Raw genomic sequence first — 12,711 nt, 5'->3', positions numbered from 1 at the left:
CTCCTCATGAATGGAGCATCGGGTCCTCCTCGGGTTCAGCGGGATCGTTTGTTTGTTCGCTCTGAGGTTGTAAATCTCCTCAGCCGTGTCAAGCGTGATTTGTTTAGTGGTTTGCTCTCGTGTTCCGAGCCAAAGCCGTCAATCTGCGTGACGAACACACTCTTCTCCACGCAAGGTCAGCGGATGAACACGTGAAACGAGGGTAAACAGAGACACAGCGATCTTGGACTCTGTCGCAGACACTTGCCACTAAACTCTATTAGACATGTGTTTTAATATTCCTCTGTTCTTCCCTTCCAACTTCTCTGAGGGTTTTCTGGTCAGTCCAGTTTTCCACTGGCAGGATCCGAGGTTTTCCCAGGGTGCTCCTCACTGGAGTCGAGTTCTGGCCTCCTCAGACGGGCTTTATTCACTGTGGCGTGTGTGTGTGTGTGAACCCGATGTGGACAGAAGCCTGATCGGGCGAGGGATGGGAAAGATTGTGAGGAAGAGCGAGACGATATTTTAAGAGAATTCAGGAAATTGAAATTGGGAAGTTTTGTTAGTGAGTTTGTATTTGTGTGTTCTTGCTTTTGAAGGGTTTTCATGTTTGATGTATTTATTTTGTTTATTTATTCATTCAGTCGGATACAAAATGTATTTGTGTGTGTGTGTATATTGTGTACAACAGATTTTAAACTGTGTGTGCATGCGTGAGTGTGTGTGAGTGTGTTTGTGTGTGTGTGGAGTGTGTGTGTGAGTATTTGTGAGTGATTGTGTGTGTGTTTCTGTGTCTGTCTCTCTCTGTGTGTGTGAGTGTGTGTGTATATTGTGTACAACAGATTTTAAACTGTGTGTGCATGCGTGAGTGTGTGTGTGTGTGTGTGTGTGTGTGTGTGTGTGAGAGTATTTGTGAGTGATTGTGTGTGTGTTTCTGTGTCTGTCTCTCTCTGTGTGTGTGAGTGTGTGTGTATTGTGTACAACAAATTTTAAACTGTGTGTGCATGTGTGTGAGAGTGTTTGTGTGTGGAGCGCAGAGCATGTGAGCGGAGTGGAGCGGTGAGAATCTCCGCTCATCGCTCACTGAACTGTTCACCCCTCCGCTCCCCCGCTCAAAGCTACATCAGGCCGCTCCGCTCATTTTCGCTCAGCGCTCAACCCAGTTTGCTTCGCGCTCCACTCAAATCACCCCCCGCTCGCTCCAAAAAAGGAAAAAAAATCTACATGTAGGCTATATTACTTGTAGCGGTCCCCAACCTTTTTTGCGCCACGGACCGGTTTAAAATCAGACAATATCAGACACGGACCGCCGGGACCGGCCTTCAAGGTGTGTGGCGGATAAATACAACAAAAATGATTAAAATGATACGACTGGCATAAAAACTGGGGTATTTTTTTAAATATCCTATAATAATAAACGTGAATCCAATGTGTAGGCCTACTCGCAATTTTATTAACAGCGTCCTCTAACATCGCGCAGGCAAATGAGAAAGTCTGAAAACAAACAAAATGCCCCCAAAAGAAAAAAAATCTCTATGTTTTCAGTGCTGATGCGTTCACGTAACATGTAAGGGCACCTAAAAGCTGTCACAACGAACCGGCAAAATGATTATGAATATGTAAAATATAGCAGAAGACATTTTAATTTTTTTTATGTCTGTCGGCTGGAAAGATGCTGACTCGTGATCTTCGCAGTAGTGAACGCGCCTGAGAGAAATGCACATTTCATACGGGAGAGCAGTCTGTTTTCTTTCGTTTTGAATTGTTCTGTTTAAAAGTAGACATTTCAAGCTTTATATATATGTCTCAGGTGTGTGAGGCAAGTTGGCTATACGCTGAGTTTCGGTTCATTCATGAGACAAACTCCAGGTTCACGCCGGCGCCTTCGTATCGTGGTTATCTATTTTCTAATATATTTCTAATATTTAATAATATTAAATCCAGACAATGGTTGATGAAACCTTGATTAAAATTAAGATACAATTAATACAAAACGAAATTAATTTTAAAGACAGGCTTTGTGCTTTCTGTTTGAGGTCTGAGTGAAAGTTTTAAAGCAGTCTTAGTGCCGCCTTCAGAGCGCTCACGTCCGTAACGGAGAACTGTCCCGTCCATAACAATTTTTTTTTTTTTTTTTGTATAAATTTCTAAATAAATGTGACTTATAGTCCAGTGCGAGGCTAGGCCTATGTTTTTTCTTCTTCATGGCGCATTTTTTGACTGATGCGCCTTATAGGCTACTCCGGAGCGACTTATATTGATAGGCTACACCTGTATGAATTCTCATTTTACTTTTTGAACTCCATTATTGAGCCGAGTTTTGCCTGAAAATAGTCTACTGTTGATGACTGTGCAAGACAAATGGATTCAGGGTCAGGCTTGACTGAGCATGCTTCAGACTCGTGGTGTGAGCGGAGCGGAGCGAAATTGGAGCGGGAAATGCGACGCTCCGTCCTTTTGAAATTGCCGCTCTGCGCTCTGTCCAAGATCCGCCCGCTCGCGCTCCCCGCTCGCTCCCGCTCCACTCCGCTCACATGCTCTGGTGGAGCGTGTGTGCGAGTGAGTATTTGTGAGTGAGTGTGTGTTTGAGTGTGTGTGTGTGAGTGAGTGAGTGTGTGTTTGAATATGAGTGAGTGTGTGTTTGAGTGTGAGTGTTTTTGTGTGTGTGTGTGTGTGTGTGTGTGTGTGTGTGTGTGTGTTTGTGTGTCTGTCTCTCTCTGTGTGTGTGTGTGTGTGTGTGTGTGTGTGAGTGAGTGAGTGCGTGAGTGTGTTTGAATGTGAGTGAGTGTGTGTTTGAGTGTGTGTGTTTGTGTGTGTGTGTGTGTGTGTGTGTGTGTCTGTGTGTGTTTGTGTGTCTGTCTCTGTGTGAGTCTCTCTCTCTCTGTGTGTGTGTGTGTGTGTGTGTGTGTGTGTGTGTGTGTGTGTAAGCTGCATGAATCCAAATGCTGGTCTATGGCAGCCACTTTTCTTCTTGGCACTGAACTTTTTTTTCTGCTTTTGCCAAAACACTGGTACTGTGTATATATGTGTGTTTGAGTCAGAGACTTGAACATGCCAGTTCGTGTGTGTGTGTGTGTATGTGTGTGTAGTGGGAGTGCAAGTCTTTTCTGTCATCGCAAGTTGGCTGGTTTAAAGCAAAGACTAAAGATATACAAAGATGCTACACTCATATATTACTTATGAATGGGTGAAAGTGCAATGAGCAATATGACTGAATAAGTCCCGCCTTCTAAATAAAAGAGCCAATCAGTGATTGGTGAAGTCATTGCATCACTGCAGCTGCTGAATAATAAGCTTTTTGAATGCTATTTGAGCACAAGAAACAACATTTATGGGACAGTTCATGTCAGATTTTGTTGCTGATCTGAACTCGGCAAGCAGTTTTTGAGTTTTCAGGATTCCCCCATTCAAGTAGATAGGACTCGATGCCCGAAACAGAACAGCTGCCCAGAGGTGTTGCAAACATGGCAAACACACTGTTCATAGTCACCAAAATGACACATGATTGGTTGTATTTAATAAACAAAATCAGAAAGGAGAGATTGGTTATTATGGTCTACATGTGACATTTTGCACAAACAAATTTTGAAGGGTGAATCTGGTCCAAAATTACACTCCAAAAGATATGTTTTATTATTTTTTTTTATTATTATTGTAACATTTATTTTCATGCCACTTTTAACATTTCACCTCCAATTCCTATTACCATTAGTCACCAGTGTTTGGCTCTTCTGAGATGATCAAAGTTGGCTTTCATCAGTGAATTCATTTCCCCAGATTGTTCAGCCGATACTGTAAATGTCCTCCAGGCGTCATGTTAAATAAAGCTCCAGATGTGTGTGTGTGTTTCTTGTGGTGGGTTTGTAAGGTGCTCTGGCAGGAGAATTCAGCACTTTGGACAGCACCTTGGCTTTGCTTCCTCACACTCTGAGAATCCTCCAGCTCAACAGCTGCAGTCGCTTCGCCATAGGTGTACAGAAACACTCGAATCTTTCATCTGCGCAAGCATGAGTCAGTTCTCTTTTGAAATTACTAATTCATTTTAAAAATATATATATATTTTAAAGAACACGAGTGGTGTTTGCACATGCAAAAGTTGCTGCCATTATATTAGGTGTTCTGGCTGGTTGCTAGGGTGTTGCCATGCAGTTGCTAAGGTGTTCTAATTGTTTTTTAGCACAATATTATATTTTGTTAGGTTGTTGCTCTGCAGTTGTAGAGGTGGTCGAATTGTTTTTTAGCACAATGTTGCTATGCTGTTTCTTCTGCATTTTAAATGATTTATTAGTTTTAGAACATTGATAGGTGGTTGCTATGCTGTTGTTAAGGTGTTCTAATTTGTTTTTAGTTCAATGTAATGTGATTTCCAGGGTGTTCTGGCGGGTTGCTACAGTAGGATGTTGCTATGCAGTTGCTTAGGTGTTCTCATTTGTTTTTAGTACAATGTTTGCCAGGGTGTTTTAGCTGGTTGCTAGGATGTTGCTGTGCAGTTGCTAAGGTGTTCTTTTATTGGTTTTTAGCACAGTTAAGTGATTGTCTGGGTGTTCTGTTCTGGCTAGTTGTTAGGGTATTTCTATGCAGTTGCTTAAGTATTTTATTGTGTTTTTAGTTCAATGTTATGTGATTGCCAGGCTGGTTGTTTGGGTGTTGCTATGCAGTAGCTTAGTTTTTTTTTTTTTTTTTTAACAATTATTTGATTGCCTGGGTGTTCTGGCTGGTTGCTTGGATGTTGCTATGCCGTTACTTAGGTGTTCTTTTATTGGTTTTGAGCAGTTATGTGATTGCTTGGGCGTTCTGTTCTGGCTGGTTGCTATGGTGTTGCTATGCTGCTAAGGTGTTCTTTTATTGGTTTTTAGTACAGTTCTGTTTGATTGGCAGGGTGTTCTGGCTGGTTGCTAGGATGTTGCTAAAGTGTTCTTTTATTGGTTTTTACCAGTTATTTGATTGCCTGGGTGTTCTGTTCTGACTGGTTGCTAGGGTATTGCTATGCAGTTGCTAAGGTGTTCTAATCAGTGCTGAGGACAATGTTATGTAATTGCCAGGGTGGTCTATCTGGTGGCTAGGATGTTGCTTTGCAGTTGCTAAGGTGTTCTTATATTGTTTTTTTAGCACATATATGTGATTGCCTGGGAGTTCTGTTCTGGCTGGTTGCTAGGGTATTGCTATGCAGTTGTTAAAGTCTAATAGTTTTTTTTCTAATCATTTTTAGCACGTTATGTGGTTGCCCAGTGTATTTTCGCTGGTTGCTAGGGTGCTGCTATGCTGGGTTTTTTTTTTTCATCACAACTCACTTAGTAAATTAACTGTACACCTCTCCTCAGCAATGGTATTATAGTTTAATAGACAGATACTTGTGTTTGCTTAAATCTCATATGAGCAACAGTAAGTGATGCTAGCTTTTCTACTACCCCTATTTACCACAATATACTGATTTAGCTGGTTTTAGCATGCACACGCGCTGGCGTTTGAGTCGTGTTGAGCAGATATCACAGTGTGTTCCCTCTTCCCCCCAGGCAGCAGGGAGGCAGCATTCACCTACGCCATCACCGCCGCTGGGGTCGCCCACGCCGTCACGGCCGCGTGCAGTCAGGGCAACATGAGCCACTGCGGCTGCGACAGGGACAAACAGGGATACTACAACCAGGAGGAGGGCTGGAAATGGGGCGGATGCTCCGCGGACATCAAATATGGCATCGAGTTTTCCCGGAAGTTTGTGGACGCCCGGGAGATTAAAAAAAATGCCAGACGGCTGATGAACCTTCATAACAACGAAGCTGGGCGAAAGGTGAGGCTTATATTGATTCGACATTTAGGGACTTTGTTTGTTTCTTTTTATTGCAGGAATACGTTCAGAAATTGTACTAAATTATCGACAAAAACAAAACAAAACACAGACAAACAACAATATAAGATTAGACGTAGAAAAACGAGAAGAAAAAACAAACAAACAAAAACAACAACAGCAAAAAATATATATATATATTCAAATACTTTGTTTCTGCAACACCATTCATCCAATGTTTGGTTTCACTGCATGCTTGGGAAAATCGTCCAGACAATGCTTCTTAATCCATCCTTCATAAACGAACTCCAAAGGTTAATAAAGGCAGTCTTCTTGCGTCTAAAGCGCAACTTATGACGTCGGATGTAGCGTAGTGCGTCATGGCGTAAGTTGCGCTTTAGACTTGAGTGGAATCCGCATGTTCGTTTGGCCGAAAGCTAGTTATTTTACTTAAATATGAATATTTTTCTTACACAAACTCATGGCTTTGCTTCAGAAGGCCTTTATTAACCCCCCCGGAGCCGTTCTTACATAATGCATGGATGCACTTTTTTGAGCTTCAAACTGATGGTTGCAATTCACTGCCATTATAAAGCTCGGAAGCGTCAGGGTGTTTATTATTAATATAAATCTGATTGTATTCATCTGAAAGAAGAATGTCATATACACCTAGGATGACTTGAGGGTGAGGAAATCATGGGGTAAATTTCATTTTAAAGTGAACTACTCCTTTAATCCGTTAAGCTTTTCTAAAACCTTTAAAGGCTCGAAAGAGGCCAACGTTGACTTGAAGAAAACAAATCAAATCTTCGGGGAAAAGTTATTGTGTGTTATTTCTCAAGGGCGTTTTAATTTGACAATTTACCAACATTGGTCATGGTCATCTTGCAGAAACATTTATCTATTTTGTTTGACTGCACAGTTAGGAAAATCTTCCAGACAAAGCGGCTTAATCTGTTTTAGATGTCTGAGGCTTTAAAACACTGAAGCTTGGAAGCACTTTCTGGCCGACGTTTAGTTAAAAGAAACAAATAACGAATTCTTTCGGAAAACTTCTTATCCATTAATTCTTGTTTGAAAGACAAATGCATTTAGAGCGTTTTAGCAATTGGCGTGATTCATCTTCACAGTCCTCCAATACAGTTTAGACGGTGCAGCTCGTCCTTCGCAGGTGGCAAACCGAGGATTCGTTCGCCAGACGAATGCTTGAACAGTTTCAGCAACTCGTTTCGCTTCAGCCAATTACTGAGTGCTTTCTCGGTTCGCTCCTTGATGCCGGTTCAAGCTCGGTTTGGCTGCTCGCCGCTTTGGCCATGTTTGTTTGTTTGATAGCTGTTAGTCATCCAAGAACACAAAACAACATGCACTGAAACAGCATGCTTTATGGTGTGAGCGAGCCGGGATTGAGCCCGGTTGCCAGTTGGAGCCGGTCCAATCCCATCGCGGGCCGCTGTATGGAATCATCAAGTCTAAAGCCTGTAACAGGATATTATTGCGAGTCTTTCTGCTGCACTGAAAACACAACCCTCGCTCCATTGAGTCAGGCTTTTATAGAGGACCCACAATGGCATTCATGGAGCCATAGCATCACATGTTAAGGGGGGGGAACGGGACGTACCATGTGACTCTGAATGGGGGAAGATGGAAGTTGCCACTCTGGAATTTCAATTGCTATCATACGTGAATGTGGTTGTAGCGAGCCGGGCCAGAACTGGTCCACATTAGCGCTGTGGATATAAGCGTATCCAGGCAAATGTAAACAGCGCTGTGGGCCTTCGGACGGCTTGTGAAGTAACACATCGTTCATTTTGAAATGCCGTTTGCCTGCGGGCACACGCTGGCTCGGTGTACGCTGAATCAACATTAGTCATGAACGCATTTCTCTGCAGAATCAGCGTTGATGTATTGAAGACACGTGGAACTGATTTCAAAAGTTAATTGGTTAAATAATGGCTGAAAATCCCAGTTTACATTTTATGAAATCAAATTACTGCTTGGTAGAATTAATGAAACATTCTACTCGTTATTAAAGGTTCCAAAACCAAGTGAGCTGCCTTGCTTAAAATATATACAATACATTACAAGATATCATTTTTATGCTTATATTTTACATAAAAAAAAAAAAAACTATATAATGTATATATAGCCTATATACATTATATATATATATATATATATTTTACATTTTTTATATTAGTTAACATTTATATATACATTATATCTATATCTACATGTTTGAAATTGTGTGTAGATATTTTACACACACACGATTTTGTGTGTATATATATTTATACATATATATAGTGAAATTAAAAGTACTAAAAATAATAATTATTGTTATATATATATATATATATATATATATAACATATATACAATTAAAATGAAATAGAAAACTACCAAAATATAATAATATTTAAATAATGTAAAATGAGAAAAAACAATTATGCATATATCACAATGTATACATAAATAACAATGCATTTATATATATATATATATATATGCCTTATAATGCAGTCTATGTAGGCAGCTTACTAGGTTTTGGAACAAGACCATTTTTAAAATGTGAAATCATATTGCAATAATATATTTATTCTGTTCATTTTTGTAGCATAATTCAATCAGTGCCCAATTAGGAACCATTTTTATTTAAAATGGAAAACTGGCAGCATTCATCAGAGTCAGAGGGAAAGGCTAGGAAGGACAGAACTTTAATGTAGATGTTTATAAATGTCTTGCCAGAACAATTCCTCCGACCTCTTTTGTTCTTGAAATCGAGAGATCCCAGTCGGCTCTAACCGTCGATGGCCTCGCGTTGGTCAGGATGGGTTTTGTGGGATTGATCGATTAGTTTACATGTGTTTTCCAGGGAAATGATAATTGCTTCTGGTGAGGAGTCGTGCCAGACAGAGAAAAAGGGGGTCTGGAAAAAGTCTTTCAGCATTTAATACAGTATTGATGATATCCAGTGTAAATCTAAAAATAATACATTTCCTTTTCTTTGCAACACACTGTATACATGCAGATACATTTTTTGTTTGATGACTTCTTCCGCTATTCATCGTTCTGTAGCTTCATCGCTGCAAAAGATCTGCAATTCATTAAAAAGCTCAATAATCCACATCTAACGTGTTTGGCTATAGGAGATTTATATTTATTTTTCCTGCTCATAGATGTGGTGCGCAGGAAGGTAGAGGGAATTACAGAGTAGGTTTGATGGGTAACTGGCAGAGATCAGCGGAGAGCAGTATTAATGTAGCACATTAGATCGTATGGTTTTTCCACTGCATGTACATGCTTGTCTTCCAAACAGCCGATGCTAACCATAAAGAGGCTGATTTCCGTATATATATATATATATATATATATATATATATATATATATATATATGTGCTGTGTTTTTGTCTCCAGAGTGTTCATACTATTCCTGAAGTATGCAGAATGTGCAGCGTTTGTGAATTTTCTTTATGCATGGAATACGCGAGAGATACTATATCCCACAATGCAATGCAGTGTGGTCGACTCGACCTTCCTTTTCCAGTCTGATGAATGAACTAATGATAATTTAAGCCCTTCTTGACTGACATTTTTACACGGTTTGCATTTTAAAAATGCAAAAGAGTTGTTTAATGTTCAAGATGTGACACGCTGAACACTGCAGTATTCATTCCTTCAGAATAAACTGTAAGCTAGTACTTTATATTGGATATTAAACGGCGACCAACATAGCAATAGCATTGTAAAATCAAACAATACAATCATAATAAAACAAATAATAAAATAAATTCTTTGAATTGGTTTTAAAATGTGTATTTTTTCTAAATTAGTGTTTGCAGCTGTTCAATTTTATATTACAGACAAAAAGCTTTGGATGAAGAAGAGCAAAATATGCTAGTAAATGTCTAGCATTGCAAAACCTTATTCTGTGCTGCTATTTAAGACCATGTGATTGATAAAATTGTCCAAAGAAGGATTTCTCATAAACAGTTATTCAGCAAGTTTAGTGAAACAGACATTAGGTCCTATTTTAACGATCTAAGCGCATGGTTTAAAGCGCACGGCGCTAGTTCACTTAGTGCGTGTCCGAATCCACTTTTGCTAGTTTAACGATGGGAAAAATGGTCGGTGCCCCCGGCGCATGGTCTAAAAGGGTCGTCCCTATTCTCTTAATGGGGAATGGGTGTGTTTTGGGCGTAACGTGAAATAAACCAATCAGATTCTCATCTCCCATTCAACTTAAAAGCCAGTTGCGCTCGCGCCATGGCGGATTCGCTATTTACATGACGGAATTTGCAAGCGGAAAAACTGAACGCTTCTCTAGCGAGGAAATGGATCTGCTCGTGTGCGAGGTTCAAGCTGTGTGTGTGTGAGGTTAAAGCGCACAAGCAGACCATCTACGGGACAAGCCAGATTCCACCATATCTTTATGTACACAATGTTGATCTTTTACATTGTACTCCTTTTATTTTTAATATTTGGCATGTTTGTGTGCTGCTGCGTGTCCCTGTGTGTGTTATAAGCAGAGTGTGCGTGCGTTGTGAACCTAGGCGCACATTACTATAACAAAAAAAAATATTGCGCCATTGACTTTAGACCAGGGTTCAGTTGGTCAATGGCTCAGTCTATTTCTGTTGTCTCAAAATAGCAACGTGCCAACAATGCGCCAGAACACACCTGGTTTTCAGACCAACACACCCACGGGCGCAACTGCATTTGCTATTTAAACAACGTGGCGCAGGACGTGAAAATGAAAACTGCGTCGGGCTGAAACTAGCAAAAAACACTTGCCTGCCGCTGCATAACGCTGAGTGCATGATAGAGCCCATTGTTTTCTTGCATCATGTGACTCCAGAATGCTGTTGTTTGTCCTTTTTACCAGTTTGTAAATGCTAATCTCACGAGACTCGTGTTGTTGTGATTTTCTACAGGTTCTGGAAGAGCGAATGAAGCAGGAATGTAAATGTCACGGCGTTTCGGGCTCCTGCACCACCAAAACCTGTTGGACCACGTTACCGAAGTTTCGCGAGATCGGATACGTCCTGAAGGACAAGTACAACAAGGCGGTGCACGTGGAGGCGGTCCGCGCATCACGTCTACGACAGCCCACGTTCCTCAAGGTGAAGAAGACTCACGGTTACCAGAAGCCCTTGGAAACAGACTTGGTGTACATCGAGCGCTCGCCGAACTATTGCGAAGAGGACGCCAAAACGGGCAGCGTTGGGACGCAGGGGCGAATGTGCAACCGGACGTCTCCGCACACGGATGGTTGTGACCTCATGTGTTGTGGGCGGGGCTACAACACGCATCAGTACACCAAGGTGTGGCAATGCAACTGTAAATTCCAGTGGTGTTGTTTTGTGAAATGCAACACCTGTAGCGAGAGGACGGAGGTTTTTACCTGCAAATGAACGGGAGCGGGAGCGGGAGGAAGCCAGTTTTAATCGGCCGGTTTTTGCACAGCAGAATGTATATTTGCTTTAACATGAGAGTTAAAATACTAAACTCTATCAGTAGGTACGAGCCCAGAAGTACATGCACTGACTCGCGCTCAAGGACTGCAGGATACCAGTGCATTCAGTGCACCAGGGATTTGTAGCGTTTCTAGGGATTCGGCACGAGACGTCGCCGCGTCCGGCGGCACAAAGGAACTCGTTTGAGTTGTGTTTAAGGAGCTCAGTGCAAATCGAGGGATGTATAAAAAGCTTCCTAAAATGCCAACTGGAACCTGGTAGAGTATGTTAGTTATCCAGTCACACTGGATCTGTCTGTTTGAACACTGAAAATAAATTATTATATATTATATGTTATAGTCTCCTAAGGAACCGAAGTGCTAACGGGTAGAAATGTGTTATTTTGTACTAAGTGTAAGAGTAATGGAAACAAAGACTTTGTAGAAACTCGTGACTAAAGATGAAACGTAAAGGCCCCGTATTTTCCGACAGAAACGTTTAATGGCTAATGATGTGTTGACTTCCGAAACCACTGTCATTTTTTTTTTTTTTTTTTGCTCGGCTGATGCATGTTAACATCGGTTCATCTTTGCTGAAACCTAGCCGTAGGCATGCCATAGACATTTGGGCCACTTTTTCTTTTTCCAACTTGGCTAAAGCAGTGTCTACGATTCAAAGATCCTTCCTCAGTTCATGAAATGTGGAACGAGTATATTTCTGGATATGTTACAGAGTGCTGCACTGATATTTTTTCTATTCAGATACGATGCAATTAAAAGTAAAATAAATATCAAGTTGACTGAAATTTGGGATTTTATTGACGGGAGAATTTTTCAACCCTAACTATGCACGATTATATGATTCTTAATTGCATTGTTTTCCCCCTTGTGGTTGATTGCTTCTAAATTAATTGGGTTTTTTTTTTTACATGCAAAAGTCCAAAGAAATGACGTCGACTGAGTTTGGACCCAAACATTGGTGTTTTTAAGTGCACATGACATCAGTATGAATCCCAACTCCAGTTTCCTGTATTTCAGAAGCCTGAAAACCATTAAACACACATCACCTCTCAACATAACGAACATTAAGCCCGAAAAGAATAGACTCGTCGCCATTTCCCCATTATAAATGACAAGATGAATTGCATTGGTGGCTTTTTATGCTTGTTTCTTGGCCGTGTCAGCGACAGCTTTCCACTTCCATGTCTTCGAACCCCATTTGGGAATGTTGCCTAAAACGAGGCAGGGATATTCACTGTGACTCATATTTGAGGCCGCGCTCCCAAAGGCCGAAAATTGTGCCCGTATTGCGCAGTTCCAGTCGCTCTTAATCTTAATAGGGCATGAGGAGGAAACATACATCATTAGATATCATAGTTAAATCAAGCGAGCAGCTCGCTGATCCAAGCCTTTCTTTACGTTTCTGAGGAAAACACATGTTTATAATATCTTGTGGTCCGTTCGCTTGATTGTGGCATGTGTGGAGTTATCTTAGGA

General features: G+C 40.9%; 1 protein-coding gene across 1 annotated transcript in view; it reads left to right on the top strand.

Moving 5' to 3' along the window:
- wnt7bb (wingless-type MMTV integration site family, member 7Bb) overlaps positions 1 to 12,281 on the top strand; it is a 36,787-nt gene extending 24,506 nt beyond the window's left edge. Inside the window, exons 3-4 of the mRNA XM_084398002.1 lie at positions 5,493 to 5,764; positions 10,694 to 12,281. Coding sequence (XP_084254128.1) covers positions 5,493 to 5,764; positions 10,694 to 11,173 — 752 coding nt within the window. The 3' untranslated portion in view covers positions 11,174 to 12,281. The remainder of the gene's footprint in view (positions 1 to 5,492; positions 5,765 to 10,693) is intronic.
- The last annotated feature ends 430 nt before the right edge of the window (positions 12,282 to 12,711 follow it).

This window comes from Rutilus rutilus, assembly GCF_951802725.1.
Source record: "Rutilus rutilus genome assembly, chromosome: 23".
In the NCBI taxonomy this organism is placed as follows: domain Eukaryota; kingdom Metazoa; phylum Chordata; class Actinopteri; order Cypriniformes; family Leuciscidae; genus Rutilus; species Rutilus rutilus.
This window is presented reverse-complemented; position numbering and strand designations above follow the sequence as displayed.